General features: G+C 43.0%; 1 protein-coding gene across 1 annotated transcript in view; it reads left to right on the plus strand.

Annotated features, from left to right (window-relative positions):
* Positions 1–2,942: 2,942 nt before the first annotated feature.
* Positions 2,943–17,990, plus strand: part of pclob (piccolo presynaptic cytomatrix protein b) — a gene marked incomplete at both ends in the record, with an annotated part of 116,918 nt that continues 101,870 nt past the window's right edge. The window contains 1 exon segment of the mRNA XM_080736883.1: positions 2,943–3,761. Coding sequence (XP_080593009.1) covers positions 2,943–3,761 — 819 coding nt within the window.

Below are 17,990 nucleotides of genomic sequence, written 5' to 3' on the forward strand. Positions count from 1 at the left end.
TTGAGTAAAAGTAAAAAAGTATTGCTATCAAAATGTACTTATAGTACCAATATTAGAACGTACTCATTATGCAGAATGTCCTGTTTCACAGGTTTTCCAATGAGTAAAATGTAGAAAAATCATTTGAAAATAGCCGATCTACAAGCTCACAATGCGCCACAACGTGACACATTGTGAGCTTGTAGACCGGCTAATTTCAAATGGCAGGTATGTAACCTATGTATGTCAGAAATAAATGTAGGCCTATATAGGCCAGGGTTTTGATTGATTGATAGAATTTATTAGAAGTTTGCAATAGAAAAAAGTACAGTTTCATGACAGTACAAATCACGGGTACAAGGTCAACTAAAAGGAGATCCTAGAAAGCCGAGGCTTATTTCCACAGGAACCACACTTTAAGTATCTCATATAACATTGAAAGACAGACGGATAGAACATAGTACTTTATCTAGGATAATATCAGTTTCAAGAGCATAACATCAAATACAAAGGCAGAAAAAAAAAGAAAAAGGGGGGGGGGGGGAGCATGGGGGCTTAGTCTATTTACAAGTCACGGGTAGCAGCTGTCTGAAGGTGACTTTTCATACCAATTTTGAAGGAGGCTAGGGATTTGCTCTCCTTTAAGGCTTGTGGAAGGGCGTTCCACATGTTGATGGTATAGCAGGAGAACGAGTTAGAGCCTTGTTTAGTGTTAAATCTACGTTGATGATGATTAGTGGAGCTGCCTCTGGTGTTGTGATCGTGAACATCCTTGACCTTTAAGAAGTAGTTTGTCAGGTACATGGGTATCTTGGAGGTGTAGTGTATCTTGTACACCAGGCCCATTGCAAGATGCTGTACTCTGTCAGCTACTTTGAGCCACCCCACGCTTTCGTGGTGATGATCGGTAAGGTGGGTCTGAGGAGGAAGAAGACCAAGCACAACCCTAATTAGTTTGTTCTGGGCTGTTTGGAGCTTTAACTTTAAGGCAGCTGGGGCCTGACCTTGTACCAGTGATTTGTAGTCATGAAACTGTAGGCTACTTTTTTCTATTGCAAACTTCTAATAAATTCTTCAATCAATCAATCAAAACCCTATATACATTTATTTCTGACATACATAGGTTACATACCTGCCATTTGAAATTAGCCGATCTACAAGCTCACAATGTGTCACGTTGCAACGCATTGTGAGCTTGTAGATCCGCTATTTTCAAATGATTTTTCTACATTTTACTCATTGGAAAATCTGTGAAACAGGACATTCTGCATAATGAGTATGTTCTAATATTGGTACTTTAGGTACATTTTGATAGCAATACTTTTTCACTTTTACTCAAGTACATTAACATTCCAAACTTCTACTTGATTGCAGTATTGATATTTTTACTTAAGTAAAGAAATTGAGTACTTTTCCCACCACTGTTCACTAGAAAGGAACGTCTCCCTACTGTGAACCGAATCCTATCGTTCATTTCAAAGAGCCGTTCAAAAGACTTGATTCGTTCGCGAACGTCCCACCTCTAGGAGCAGCGTGTATCAAAACCGATTGCTTTTTCTCTAGTACAGCTGGACGACCAGCATTCTGTTTTGAACCACAGCAACGAGAAGCTCGAACCGGGTCTCATTTTGTTCTTACAATACATCATTCTAAGTTTTGTTTTGCCACTTCCAAACAGCATTCAGAAACGGGCCGTTTTGGACTGTTTTGGACTGTATTCTGAATTAAAAGTTAACACAAATAAAAATGAACCGCAAACGGCCGAAAAATACACTGACCATATAGAGACAATTGGTCGCCTGAAATGGCAAACGGTGGGAAGTCATTCATGGTAGTAGCAGGCTAGTGCCTCGATTACAGTGAATGATGCTATACAGTACATCTGGGTATAATTGTCTACCGTAAGCGGCACCTCAGCTTGGTTATGTAGTAGAACAGTCTATTCAGTGAGCAGCTGTGTGGGACGCTGGCCTGTATTGTATTGTATTGTATTACACGGTTGAAAAGAGATCCCGCTTTGGCTTAAGGAAGTATAACGGCGGGATCAATAGAGCGCATCTGCCTCTGTCCGAGGTGCTGAAAACAACCGTCAGAGCTGAGTAAATCAAACTGCGACGACTGGACACTGAATCATTCATGTCTTTCTTCTCCGAACAGGGTTGACAATTAAAGGTGAAAACGATAACCATGGGGTGAAGTGTCAGATATACATGCAGCCAGCACATTCTTCATATTCACGTTGGAATCGAATTGTTTCACTTGCAAAATGTGTGGAGTAATCCACATGCATGCTAGCTAGAGTATAAACACAAGTCCAGTATAATGTGTCTGTTGTGTTAATCCTTCATTTGTGAGAGCCTGGAGGAGACATGATTAGATTGAATTCTGCCTCAGAATTAAGAGGAGAGGAGACATGGCTTGTTTTCTCAGTTCTCATTATTTTGCTGCAATGGCTTTAATTTAAAATGTGTATGCCATTCTCTGCCATTCGTGGCAGTATATATTGAGTCAGGTAGTGTTGTAACTATGGCTTAAACATTGTTATGCTTTCTCTCCTGTTCCCTCCTCCCTTATTCTCACTCATTCTTCTTTCCATCTCCCCCTCCCCCACTTCCCGGACCCTCTCTCTCTCTCTCTCTCTCTCTCTCTCTCTCTCTCTCTCTCTCTCTCTCTCTCTCTCTCTCTCTCTCTCTCTCTCTGTGTCTGTCTGTTGTGAGTGTAGGAAGTCTGGCGTAGATGCTGAACCAGAGGAGACACCAGGCAGCAGCACCAGCAGCAGCAGCAGCAGCGGCAGCACTGGGACTGTAGATGCCCCGGCCCCGGCCCCAGCCCCTGCCGCTCCTCAGGCCCCTGCAGGAGACCCGGGACAGAGAGGAGACAGCTCCTGCTCTGACTCTGACAGTCCTGTAGATTCCACCTCCAGTGAGGAGGAGGAGGACGAGGAGGAGGAGGAAGATCCCACTATGTTCTCCTCTAATTTCCTTGGCGGGGCCAATCCCCTCAGTGCTGTGTCCTCTGCTGTGAGCAAGTTTAGCCAGGAGGGGGACAATAAACAGAAAACGACTCCACAGCAGGGGGCTAAGCCATCTGGAGCACAGCAGCAAGGAGCTGGAACTGGAAAAGGCCCACAACAGCCTCAGGGGCCTCAGAAATCAGGCCAGACACCGCCAAAGAAAGGAGGACCTCAGCTGCAGGGGAATGGACAAGCAGGGACCCCTAGCAAGCCTAGTGGGCAGCAAGCTGCCCCTAAGGCTGGACCACCATCAGAAGGGCAGTCGAAAGGGGAGCCACAACAACCTCCATCCAAAAGTGGTTCTAAACAGCAGGGTTCAACCAAGGTTGGAGCACAACAGCAGGTCACAACTAAGGGTGGAACACAACAGGACACCAAACAGCAGGGACCACAACAAGGGTCACCTAAAGTCGGACAGCAACCGCAGGGATCACCCAAAGTTGGACAGCAGACGCAGGCATCATCACCCAAAGTCAGACAGCAATCACAGGGATCACCCAAAGGTGGACAACAGCAGGGCTCACCTAGGACTACACCCCTGCAGCAGTCCACAGGCAAACCTGGGCCTGATCAGGCCCAGGCAGGACATACTTCACAGGGAGCTAACAAAGGCAGCCCTCAGTTGAAAGCAGGAGCTAAGTCCCTTTGCCCAGTATGTAACACCACGGAACTCAATTTGCACAACAAGGAGCCGCCTAATTATAACACCTGTACACAGTGCAAAACTAAAGTGTGCAGCTTGTGTGGCTTCAGCCCTCCAGACTCTGGTGTGAGTATACACTATGTCATGTGTTTACAGCAAAGCTATCAACTTATCAGCAAAATATTCATAGTTTGCATACCAATCCATATCTTTATTATAGTCAGCTATTAAATTACCATACTTCATTAACTTAAGATAAGGCTTTTATTTGTTTTGGCTTTTATTTATTTTCATCCAGACAATAATTGAAAATTCTTTAGCTAGCCTATTTCAATGAATGTAATTTCAGTGGTCATTACATTGACTCTTGGTCACCACTTAACAGTCTGCTTAGAGTATAATCTTATTTAGTGACAGTTCATTCAGCATGAAACATTGCTGCAGTCTTTGGAGGACGGAAGTTGTTGTACTCTTATTCTCTGCTATAGCATGCCTCAGGCTATTGTAGTAGACTCAGTTTATTGTGATTTAAGACTGTCTCTAGTTTAAATCAAAGAGGCCTAGACTATGTATTTAATTGACTTTCTCATTCTCTTTTTTTTATATTTATAATAATTAAAACGTTACACTTTCAGTATCAAAAAAGACTTATACATCCGCCCCTCAGTCTTAACTGAAGGGCTGATGTGTGGCTATTGTCTAGCACTGCATATTGCTTAGATCCACCATCACCAAAGACATATCTCCTTATCTGCATTATTCTAAAAGTGTATTATTATTATTTTACAGGGGAAGGAATGGCTCTGTCTTACTTGTCAGATGCAGAGAGCACTTGATGCTTCTGGCTCAACAGGACCTCCCATGACAAAACCCCAAACAACTCCTGCACCTGCTGTGACCCCCAAAAAGGAGGCATCAGCACCAGGATCCCCCCAGAGGAAACCTTCCGCTCCGGCAGGACAGCCAGCCAAGCCTGAGGCTGCTAAAGGACCAGGGACTCAGAAACAGGCCAGCCCTTCTCCTGGTCAGAAAACACCACAGGAGAGCCGGAGAATCTCTGGTCCCCAGAAACCACCTGACCAGACAAGTCAACCTGGACGTAAGCAGAGTAACGCCACTCCAGCTCCGCAACAGGAGTCAGGAGGCTTCTTTGGCTTTGGTGGTTCTAAACCTCAGCCAGAAACCACAAAGCCTGCAGAGTCAGTGACTGGGAAGATGTTTGGCTTTAGTTCCTCCATGTTCAGCTCTGCTTCGACTTTCATAACATCGGCTGTTCAGGATGAAACCAAGCCCACACCGCCGGTTTCTCCTAAAATGCCCACTGCAAAAGAAACCAAAGCAGGGCAAGCCAAGGCGTCTCCATCATTACAGGCCAAAGTGGACAAAGTTCCAGCAGGACCTCCAAAGGCAGCAGTTGCTCCCAAAGGAGGTCAGTCCACCTGTCCTCTCTGTAAGGTGGAACTCAACATGGGCTCCAAGGATCCTCCTAACTACAGTAACTGTACTGGATGCAAGAACACTGTCTGCAACCAATGTGGATTTAAACCCATGCCAAATGTGTCTGGGGTAAGTCAAAACATGCATGCAAACATGAATGTATAAGTATGTGTATGTGTATACGTATGTGTGTGTGTGTGTGTGTGTGTGTGTGTGTGTGTGTGTGTGTGTGTGTGTGTGTGTGTGTGTGTGTGTGTGTGTGTGCGTGCGTGCGTGTGTGCTTGCGTGCCTGCGTGCGTGCGTGCGTGCCTGCGTGGGTGCGTGCGTGCGTGTGTTTTTGCTTGCTTACATTACATAATAACACAGCCTAAAAGGCTGGAATGTATGCATGCATGCATCCATCCGTACGTACGTACAGTACGAATGGATGCATGCATGCATGCATTCCAGCCTGTTAGGCTGTATCAGAGATATTTCCAATATTAGTACTGGCATTGCAACACCAGTAATCATCACAACTTGTTTGAAAATACTAGAAAAAGACACATTTTACACATGTGTATTGCACTAACGCTGTTACACACAGACATGTACCCATTTGCTATCAGTATTCATGGCCTCATCCAACTTGATAGGCCATGGTAATGTATATGTACTGTATTAGTAGTCAATTAGAGCAGTTACAACATGTAACCTGATACAAAAAAAACATTTTGGATGCAAGTAGTGTCTGTTTTCTGCATCATCAGGTTGGCCATGGGGAAGCCAGTCAGCCTCAGTCAGGTGTTTCAGTTGTTGTCTCATTGTTGTGTTGCTGTTCCATCATCAGCATGCTCATTGTACAATTTAGGTAGTTGAAACTGTGAAGGTCACTGTTGGATTCGCTGTGATCAGGCCTTGAATTTCATCATTTTAGGGGCACTTGGCCTTTGGTGTTGTCCATTTTTTGAGGGGACATAGGCCAAATGCCAGGACAGGAAGCCTATCAAATAAAACAAGATATTATTCCGTTGAAAGAATTTGTTGAATTTAAGGGTTAGGGATGATAGACTAATCTGGAGTGAAATAGATAAATGATGGTATTTACAATCTGATCCGTGCTCAACCCTGCACCAATCAAAGTTACTGGATTGGTTTAAAGATGGGGCCCCGGGAGGTTAAGATTTCAGAATCTCAACCAAAGAAAGATACATCGGTGTCTACTGTCTACTGTCCACGTATTGACAGAGAAAGAGACAGGAGAAAGTGGTACAGTGTAGGGCTGCAAGCGAACGTTCGGGGATTCGAACGTTCGTTCGTTACGTTGGCAATCGAAGTTTGAAATGAATGGTTTCAGGGTTTTTTTCTTCTTTTTTTTTACACGAAAAATAATTATCAGAATGTGATAGGCCTATTCAGAATATCACAGTAGTAGAGATAGCCAAATACGAAATAAGTTAGGCCTATCGGTAAACACTAACAGTTAATGGTGACCGTTAAAGTAGTTATAAAATGCACCAGAACAGCTTGGAGCGATCAAGGACCGTCCTCCGCTCCAATTCCGCTCCTCTTGGGGCCGCAAACCAGCCTCGCTAACACACACTTGATGACAGTAGAGTGAGAGCACTCTCAGCTGGGCAGAGACTGACTTGTTTGTCCTCCGAATAGCGAACACCCATCCACGCACCCAAAGATTAAACAGCCTTTCTCCTAAGCATGAGCAAAGATGGATTTCATTGCAAACCCCTAAAGGATCTATAATGCGATTTCTGGGGTTGTTACATCGAGACCAGTTCAGCCCGAACGCGACGCGCTCCGACGCAGTCACCAAGTCTAATCATCATCCGTGCAACTCCGCTATACATTGAGCCTGTTCGTCAACAAACTGTGCAACATTTTCTCCGATTGGGTTGGATTTTCCAAGTGTTAACCTAGGTGTAAATGCGGTCACGCATCAGCGCGTTTTCAATGGATAAAAAAGCGCATTTAACACATTTCCAACACTGTTTTAGCTGGTTAAAGGTACAGTACGTTCGATGGTTCGATTGTTCGGTTTTTATTCAATCGAACGAACCTTCGAAGGTTCGATGGTCCGTTCGGAAAATCCCCCCGAAGTTCGAATCCCTAAAACAGGGCTAGATTACAGCCCTAGTACAGTGACAGTCAGCTGGGGCATTAAGGCCACTGTGGCCTCAGGTTATGCCATTGGTTTGAGGGGCACAAGGCCAAACTGAGGGGGCAACGACAGCCATGGCCTTCATGGCCTCCATGAAATTCCTACCCTGGCTGTGATTATTTGTTATTTTCACACTTGGACTCTTATAGTTAATTTTTAGGGTTGGGACAGGCGTTCTGTCTATAGCAAGCCTAGAGGGCTAAAACACAATGGCAAAGAGCAAAGTGAAACTTGAATGCTTTGTGTTGACAATGCACAGGTTAAGTGAACCACAACACAGACTAAAAGCTAACCATACGTACTCAGACCAGATTACAGTTCAACTCTGAGAGAGGTCTATTAGAGTTATTTTGGAGCAATGCAAATTATAATTGGTCTGTGCCCACTTCTGGAGCTGAAAGGGTCCCAAGTGTGAAAACGTGAAAATGCCCTTAATCTTTCCACTTTGGTCTAGCATTGACAGATAGCAGCTAGGGCATTCACGATTAGTGATTTTTAGTATTCGAATTATTCGACCTCAAAGTATTCGAATAGTCGAATATTCGACAGGACTGGCCAAACTGTCAAATATTAAGTAAGCAATTAGAGGCGAACATTGTGAAAATAGCAGTTGCGAGGCGTTGTGAGCATGTAGATCTGCTATTTTCACAATATTTATCTGCAGAACCTAGTCACATTAAATGTAATACCTACAATTCCAAGTGCTTGTCAGGGTGGGGGTCCCCAGTTCAAATATGTTTATTTTGGGGGTCACGGCCTAACAAGGTATAGAGCATTAACAAATTCATCCACCAGGGGCATTGACAACTCATTCTTATGACTTCCTATCTAGCCAAGCTTTATAAACTATATATTTTTTAAAGAGAAAACAATGAAATAAAATAAGCGAATATTCGACTTTGGTGAACAACGTCAAATAGTGACTTTGATATTCGAATGTTCGAATATTCGAATATTTGGTGAATGCCCTAATAGCAGCTATAGTTAGTATTCATCTATTACTCCAGGTATATATTTCCAGGTTACCCTCGCATTCCTATTTTGGGCATGTCATTATAGGCAAAAGTAAGTTCAAATTTGTTCAACCCTTTAATCTTTTTTAAAAACTTGTAGAGATTGTACAGTAGATCGCCTATTTTCTCTAGATATAGGGCTGCAGTGGTTAAGGAGCTTTGCTCAAGGGGATTGCTTTGAAGGGAGCTGTTGGGTGGAGTTATTATTCCTAATTTATACCAGGTCGCTTAATGCTGTCCCACGCCGAAAATAGCTGCTGATCAAACTCAGCAATAATCAGCTGTTTTCAGTCCAGTACACCGTCGTACACCAACGTATAAATCATGTTTAAATGGACATGGCATCTTCTAGGTTATCTCCAGCACAAAAGGACTTGACACTTGACTCTGTAACTCAATGCACAATGTTAGTAGGGTAGATTGCCAAGGACAGTCCAAGGCTACTTGATCTCATGATTCTGTTGTTCTCAGTTGAAACTGAAGGCCTAAAACAGTAGTAATTCATTGAAAGTGGGAATCTTCTGTGTAATGTACAGTACTGCAGGGATTTTAGCTGAAAGAGGGGGAAACTATCATGTTGTCGCTGTCCGGCAGAAATCTTGTATCGATATTTTATCTTGCCTTTTTTTTACATTTCGTCATATGACAGTATTATGCAAAAGTAGCAAAGATAGCTGATCTCCAAGCTTCTAATGCTGTAGATCTGCTTTTGTTTATTTTGAAAATCATTGGAAAATTTTGAAAGGTTTCTCCTATAATGACATGCCCAAAATAGGGACATCAGAAGTGATTAAGACGTTCTGTGGGTTTTATAAATATTGAATTACAGTATATGAAACATGAATAGCTTGTGACTACACCAGTAAGACACCAAAGCGCGACGAGGTCGCACCATGTCTTGGCCATCTGGCCAGTGATGTATATCGGACCAGTTACCCATATATGGAGACCCCTGGCGATCAATGGGGATCTCCCCCTGGAGATCCATGTACTATATAAGGAGACATGCTGAGACCCCAAACATGCTTACTCAGTTATTCGTTATGTGAAAGTCCTATGACGTCTATGACATCTGACATCACACATGCAATCTGTCTGTAGAGCCAGCCACACAGATATGGGCTGTCTTCCTCCATATATGGGCATTCCCAATCCATATGAAGTCTTGTTAGATATGTGATTAATATTTATGACATCAGGGATCTCCATATAAGGGCATAAAAGGGATTCTGTTAGTGTGGTTCCCCTGACATCAAAGTGATGTCAGAGCGTGAAACCCATAGACCATAAAAAAAGCGTACAGACATCCGGACACAGAGATATGATGTGCCGTTTCTCATACTAAACGGCGACCTTCGATTGTATCCAATTTGAACACAGTTTATTGTTTTCCACTTCTTCATTTTGCTCGTCCAAGGTTCACGCCTGACAGTGGTGGTGATGTGTAACCACCATGGACCATGACTACAATATTGATTGCTATTTCAAGAAATGCATCAACACATCTTTGTGTCTACTGCACAGAGTATAACAGCTGGATATAATTGCAAATGTGGGAACAAAAAATCCTCCCCAGCATGAGGAGTCGATTTGTGGAAGGAATGAACATTGTATTATGCAGACCAATGATCTTCCTGCCATTTACAGAATGTAGTGTACCATTATCATGATAGACACAAGTCAGCATAATAAGCTGTCGCGTTATATAATGCATTGGCTTCATCGCTTTTATCCTTCCAGTTAACTGTCTGTCTCCACAGAGTGCATATTAAAAGTGTACACATTTTACAGAGTGAACAAATTATGCTATTTGGACGTTGGAGACCTAAAACATTTTGTATACAAATGGGTGGCAAGGATGACAATGTGAAGCAAAAACAATGAGAACAATGAGATGACAATGAGTGGAGAAACATAATATATAATACAGATGTAAAGCAATTATTAGACAATACCTCCTACCATTCTCTGTTGCTTGTATTTTATTTTGATTTTGAATGAGAAAAATAATTAAGTGACTATGAAAGAAAAAGATGGTTCGATCATTATTGGGGTATAGATGGCAGGAACTTCAGTCAGAGACTGATCCACTGGCTAGGGTTTCTATAGGAACCGTGACAAATGTGGCATATGAATTTAGAAATATGGAAAAGAAATCTGAGGGTTGGAAATTGTGGTTGAATGCCTGCATTCAATGACTGTGATGCTTGTGCAGTAACTCTTCCTCTAGTGTTGTAGAGCATGCAGTGCACACAGATTTGAGAATTCAGTGGTGGTTCAAAAACCACGACTGGTCCTCAGTGATATGGTCAGATGAACTACACATGCACTCCCCAAGTGCGTGTGTGTGGCATACACAAAGAATGGCATACATAAAGAATGCTTATATAAGCATGGGGAGAACTATGAACATGCTCGTTCAGACACACCCATTCAGAAAACCCTTGAAATGAAGGTGAAAGACAGAAAACAGAAAAGGGAGAAAAAAAGTTAAATTCATGGTGTAGTAGCCTCTAAGTTTGATACTGTATATACTGTACATAAATATAAATATATAAATACTCTCACTCACAAACACACACGCACGCACGCACACACACACACACACACACACACACACACACACACACACTTTCTGGAATTGAAATAATGTATGTTTATTGTTTTTTCTCTGTGTTCTTATTTTTAAAGGGAAATGAGTGGTTATGTCTCAATTGTCAAGTGACGCGAGCTGCTAGTGGAATAGAACCTCCTACACCGGCAGGACAGCCAGCCAAGCCTGAAGCTGTTAAAGGACCAGAGACTCAGAAACAGGCCAAACCTTCTCCTGGTCAGAAAACACCACAAGAAAGCCGGAGGACCTCAGGTCCACAGAAACCACCTGACCAGACAAGTCAACCTGGACGTAAGCAGAGTAATGCCACTCCAGCTACACAACAGGAGTCAGGAGGCTTCTTTGGCTTTGGTGGTTCGAAACCTCAGCCAGAAGTCACAAAGCCTGAAGAGTCAGTGTCTGGGAAGATGTTTGGCTTTGGTTCCTCCCTCTTCAGCTCTGCATCAACTTTGATGACATCACCCACAAGTACACCACCAGTGTCTCCCAAGATGCCTGCAAAAGAGACCAAACCACCTTCTACTCAGAAGGCTTCTCCTTCATTACAGACCAAAGTGGACAAAGCTCCAGCCCAGCCTCCAAAGGCAGCAGCTTCCTCCCAAGTTGCTGCCAAAGGAGGCCAGTCCACCTGTCCTCTCTGCAAAGTGGATATCAACATGGGCTCCAAGGATCCTCCTAACTACAATACTTGTACTGAATGCAAGAACGCTTTCTGCAACCAATGTGGATTTAACCCCATGCCAAATGATACAGGGGTAAGACTACATAGATTTCAGATAATTTTATGTTTGGTTCTCTCATTTTCTTCATTTGAAAAACATGATATTGTTTAATGTTTGTGTCTATGACATTTCCATGTACATATTTAGGATGTCTTCAATATGGAATTAAATAATTCTAACTAAATGATATAATGCTAAGCATTTCCAGAGGCATTCATTTGCAATCCCATGACTCACATACAGTAGATTTGTTTGTTGTGTTTACCTAGAGTTCTAGGCTACAGTATTATGACTAATGTCATAATAAGATAAATTATCCTATCGTGTGAGAACGCTGTATAGCTTTTCACTGATGAACTGATTACTGTGTTTTAGGTGAAGGAGTGGTTATGTCTCAACTGTCAGGTGCAGAGAGCAGCAGGAGCTTCCGCACCCCTAGAACCTCTCAAGAAAAAAACAGAAGGGTCAGCACCTGGTTCCCCTCAGAGGAACAAGGTTACACCAGCAGGACAGCCAGCCAAGCCTGAAGCTGTTAAAGGACCCGAGACTCAGAAACAGGCCAGCCCTTCTCCTGGTCAGAAAACAACACAGGAGTGCCGGAGAACCTCTGGTCCTCAGAAACCACCTGACCAGACAAGTCAACCTGGACGTAAGCAGAGTAATGCCATTCCAGCTCCACAACAGGAGTCAGGAGGCTTCTTTGGCTTTGGTGGTTCTAAACCTCAGCCAGAAGTCACAAAGCCTGAAGAGTCAGTGACTGGGAAGATGTTTGGCTTTGGTTCCTCCCTTTTAAGCTCTGCTTCCACTTTGATGACATCCCCTGCAAATACACCGCCAGTTTCTCCCAAAATGCCTGCAAAAGAGACCAAACCAACATCATCTACTCAAAAACCAGAGCAGGAGAAGAAGGCAGCAGCTGCACAAGATGGAACCAAAGCAGGCCAGTCCACGTGTCCTATCTGCAAAGTGGAAATCAACAGGGGCTCCAAGGATCCTCCGAACTACAATACCTGTACTGAATGCAAGAACAATGTCTGCAACCAGTGTGGATTCAACCCCATGCCAAATGATACAGGGGTAAGACGACATGTTTTTCTGAGACTTTTATGTTCCATTTCTTCATTTGGTTAATTTGAATAAAAAATTAAAAAATGTAATTAAGTTTACAATATGTTTATGATATTTTAAATAATATGTAGATATTTTGCACATGTTCAATATGAAATTCAATATTTTTGAGGAGGAAATTATATAATGTAATACATTTCCAGAGGCATTACTACAATCCCATGACTCAAATACAGCAGTTTTGTTTGTTTGTGTGTTCAGCTAGAGTACTAGTATGACTATTGTCCTTTTAGAAAGATAAATGATGTCCTATCGTGTGAGAACACTGTACAGCTTTTCACTGATGAACCGATTACTGTGTTTTAGGTGAAGGAGTGGTTATGTCTCAACTGTCAGGTGCAGAGAGCAGCAGGAGCTTCCGCACCCCTAGGACCTCCCAAGAAAACAACGGAAGGGCCAGCACCTGGTTCCCCTCAGAGGAACAAGGTTACACCAGCAGGACAGCCAGCCAAGTCTGAAGTTGTTAAAGGACCCGAGACTCAGAAACAGGCCAGCCCTTCTCCTGGTCAGAAAACAACACAGGAGAGCCGGAGAACCTCAGGTCCTCAGAAACCACCTGACCAGACAAGTCAACCTGGACGTAAGCAGAGTAACGCCACTCCAGCTCCACAACAGGAGTCAGGAGGCTTCTTTGGCTTTGGTGGTTCGAAACCTCTGCCGGAAGTCACAAAGCCTGAAGAGTCAGTGACTGGGAAGATGTTTGGCTTTGGTTCCTCCTTTTTAAGCTCTGCTTCCACTTTGATGACATCCCCTGCAAGTACACCACCATTATCTCCCAAGATGTCTGCAAAAGAGGCTCCAAAACCAGTAGCTGCCTCCCAAGCAGCTGCTAAAGGAGGCCAGTCCACCTGTCCTCTCTGTAAGGTGGAACTCAACATGGGCTCCAAGGATCCTCCTAACTACAATACCTGTACTGAATGCAAGAACCCTTTCTGCAACCAATGTGGATTCAACCCCATGCCAAACGATACAGGGGTAAGACTATACGTTTTTCTGAGACTTTTATGTTCCATTTCGTCATTTGCTTAATTTGAAAAACATGATTTCGTTTACAATACGTTCATGATATTTTATATAATATGTACATATTGCGTATGTCTTCAATTTGGAATTCAGTATTTGTGAGGACATTTTGTAATATGAAACAACATTTCCAGGGGCATTACTTTACAATCCCATGACTCATATACAGTAGATGCTGTAGATGTGTGTGTTTCTGTGTTCAGCTAGAGTACTAGTATGACTAATGTCTTTTGAGAAAGCTAAATGATGTCCTATCTTGTGAGAACACTGTTTAGCTTTCCACTGATGAACTGATTACTGTGTTTTAGGTGAAGGAGTGGTTATGTCTCAACTGTCAGGTGCAGAGAGCAGCAGGAGCTTCCGCACCCCTAGAACCTCTCAAGAAAAAAACAGAAGGGTCAGCACCTGGTTCCCCTCAGAGGAACAAGGTTACACCAGCAGGACAGCCAGCCAAGCCTGAAGCTGTTAAAGGACCCGAGACTCAGAAACAGGCCAGCCCTTCTCCTGGTCAGAAAACAACACAGGAGAGCCGGAGAACCTCAGGTCCTCAGAAACCACCTGACCAGACAAGTCAACCTGGACGTAAGCAGAGTAATGCCACTCCAGCTCCACAACAGGAGTCAGGAGGCTTCTTTGGCTTTGGTGGTTCTAAACCTCAGCCAGAAGTCACAAAGCCTGAAGAGTCAGTGACTGGGAAGATGTTTGGCTTTGGTTCCTCCCTTTTCAGCTCTGCATCAACTTTGATGACATCACCCACAAATACACCACCAGTGTCTCCCAAAATGCCTGCAAAAGACACCAAACCAACATCATCTACTCAAAAACCAGAGCAGGAGAAGAAGGCAGCAGCTGCACAAGCTGGAACCAAAGCAGGCCAGTCCACATGTCCTCTCTGCAAAGTGGAAATCAACATGGGCTCCAAGGAATCTCCTAACTACAATGCCTGTACTGAATGCAAGAATGCTTTCTGCAACCAATGTGGATTTAACATGCCAAATGATAAAGGGGTAAGACTATACATTTTTCTGAGACTGTTATGTTCCATTTCTTCATTTGCTTAATTTGAAAAACATAATTTTCTTTACAATATGTTTATGATATTTTAAATAATATGTAGATATTTTGCATATTTTCAATATGAAATTCAATATTTGTGAGGAAATTATATAATGTAATGCATTTCCAGAGGCATTAGTATACAATCCCATGACTCACATGAGGTAGATTTGTTTGTTTGTTTGGGTGTTCACCTAGAGTACTATTATGACTACTAGAATTTCGGGCCCCCTTTGGGGGCCCTCAAATCTAGAGCTCGGGCCCCCTCCGGGGGCCCTCACGGTATACCAGCAATCAAATGGATTTGTAATGGGCAAATATGGGTAGTTCTTTTTTTGAGAAAAAATATTTTTTTGAGAAAAAATATTTTTTTGAAAAAAAAAAATTTTTTGAGAAAAAAAAAAGTTTTTTGAAAAAAAAGTTTTTTGAAAAAAAAAAGTTTTTTGAAAAAAAAAAGTTTTTTGAAAAAAAAAAAAGTTTTGGCCTAATTGTGTTATTATTATTACTATAATAGGCCTGCCAATGTTTTATTTTCATTATTTCAATGTTTTCATTTTAGCAACACACACACACACACACACACACACCCCTACACACACACACACACACACACACACACACACACACACACACACACACACACACACACACACACACACACACACACACACACACACACACAGAGACAGACAGACAGTATGTTGCTGTGAAGAGGTGAGTGGGCCGAACTCTAGATGTGAGTGGCCCGAAGGGCCGCCAACTTCTTGTAAGATACAGTCTCTCGGCTAGCTAGGCTCTCGCTGCTGCGCCCGTCACTGCTGAAGCAAACTGTAACCTGATACTTTGGTGACGAAAATTGCGTAGGAGACACTCTGGGGAAAGATTTGCATAGCAAACCCACACATTACTTTTCTACAAAGTGTACATCGTGCGAATACAATAGCTTCAGGAGAAGCTGCTAGGAACATTGGGGTAAAAATGCGCGATTTTTGTGCAAAAGGTGGAGTCTTTAGATGCAGTGTAAATGTGATTCTATCGCGCAGGATGCTTAAAAATATTTGAAGAGCGTCGCTGTGGGTTATGGCTGCTGAGATTGTTTTTTGAGAAAGCGAAATGATGTCCAATCGTGCAAGTGCACTGTATAGCTTTTCACTGATGAACTGATTACTGTGTTTCAGGTGAAGGAGTGGTTATGTCTCAACTGTCAGGTGCAGAGAGCAGCAGGAGCTTCTGCGCCCCTAGAACCTCCCAAGAAAAAAACAGAAGGGTCAGCACCTGGCTCCCCTCAGAGGAACAAGGTTACACCAGCAGGACAGCCAGCCAAGCCTGAAGCTGTTAAAGGACCCGAGACTCAGAAACAGGCCAGCCCTTCTCCTGGTCAGAAAACAACACAGGAGAGCCGGAGAACCTCTGGTCCTCAGAAACCACCTGACCAGACAAGTCAACCTGGACGTAAGCAGAGTAATGCCACTCCAGCTCCACAACAGGAGTCAGGAGGCTTCTTTGGCTTTGGTGGTTCTAAACCTCTGCCTGAAGTCACAAAACCTGAAGAGTCAGTGACTGGGAAGATGTTTGGCTTTGGTTCCTCCTTTTTAAGCTCTGCTTCCACTTTGATGACATCCCCTGCAAGTACACCACCATTATCTCCCAAAATGTCTGCAAAAGAGGCTCCAAAACCAGTAGCTGCCTCCCAATCAGCTGCTAAAGGAGGCCAGTCCACATGTCCACTTTGTAAGGTGGAACTCAACATGGGCTCCAAGGATCCTCCTAACTACAATACCTGTACTGAATGCAAGAACAATGTCTGCAACCAATGTGGATTTAACCCCATGCCAAACGATACAGGGGTAAGACTATACGTTTTTCTGAGACTCTTATGTTCCATTTCCTCATTTGCTTAATTTGAAAAACATGATTTAGTTTACAATACGTTCATGATATTTTAAATAATATGTACATATTGTGTTATTTGTGTATGTCTTCAATTTGGAATTCAGTATTTGTGAGGACAATTTGTAATATGAAACAACATTTCCAGGGGCATCACTTTACAATCCCATGACTACTGTAGATGTGTTTGTTTCTGTGTTCAGCTAGAGTACTAGTATGACTAATGTCTTTTGAGAAAGCTAAATGATGTCCTATCTTGTGAGAACACTGTCTAGCTTTCCACTGATGAACCGATTACTGTGTTTTAGGTGAAGGAGTGGTTATGTCTCAACTGTCAGGTGCAGAGAGCAGCAGGAGCTTCCGCACCCCTAGAACCTCTCAAGAAAACAACGGAAGGGTCAGCACCTGGTTCCCCTCAGAGGAACAAGGTTACACCAGCAGGACAGCCAGCCAAGCCTGAAGCTGTTAAAGGACCCGAGACTCAGAAACAGGCCAGCCCTTCTCCTGGTCAGAAAACAACACAGGAGAGCCGGAGAACCTCTGGTCCTCAGAAACCACCTGACCAGACAAGTCAAACTGGACGTAAGCAGAGTAATGCAACTCCAGCTCCACAACAGGAGTCAGGAGGCTTCTTTGGCTTTGGTGGTTCTAAACCTCAGCCAGAAGTCACAAAGCCTGAAGAGTCAGTGACTGGGAAGATGTTTGGCTTTGGTTCCTCCCTCTTCAGCTCTGCATCAACTTTGATGACATCACCCACAAATACACCACCAGTGTCTCCCAAAATGCCTGCAAAAGAGACCAAACCAACATCATCTACTCAAAAACCAGAGCAGGAGAAGAAGGCAGCAGCTGCACAAGATGGAACCAAAGCAGGCCAGTCCACATGTCCTCTCTGCAAAGTGGAGATCAACAGGGGCTCCAAGGATCCTCCTAACTACAATACCTGTACTGAATGCAAGAACGCTTTCTGCAACCAATGTGGATTCAACCCCATGCCAAATGATACAGGGGTAAGACTACATGTTTTTCAGAGACTTTTATATTCCATTTCCTCTTTTCTTCATTTGAAAAACATGATTTTGTTTAAGATATGTGTTATGATATTTAAATAATATGTACATATTTTTGTATGTCTTCAATTATGGAATTCAACATTTGCGTGGAAATTATTTTATGTTAAACAATCCCAGAGGCATAATCTTACAATCCTATGACTCACATAGAGTAGATATGTTTGTTTATTTGTTTGTTTGTGTGTTCACTTAGAGTACTAGTATGACTATTGTCCTTTGAGAAAGATAGATTATGTCCTATCGT

This window comes from Nannobrachium achirus, assembly GCF_963921795.1.
Source record: "Nannobrachium achirus genome assembly, chromosome: 11".
Lineage (NCBI taxonomy): Eukaryota > Metazoa > Chordata > Actinopteri > Myctophiformes > Myctophidae > Nannobrachium > Nannobrachium achirus.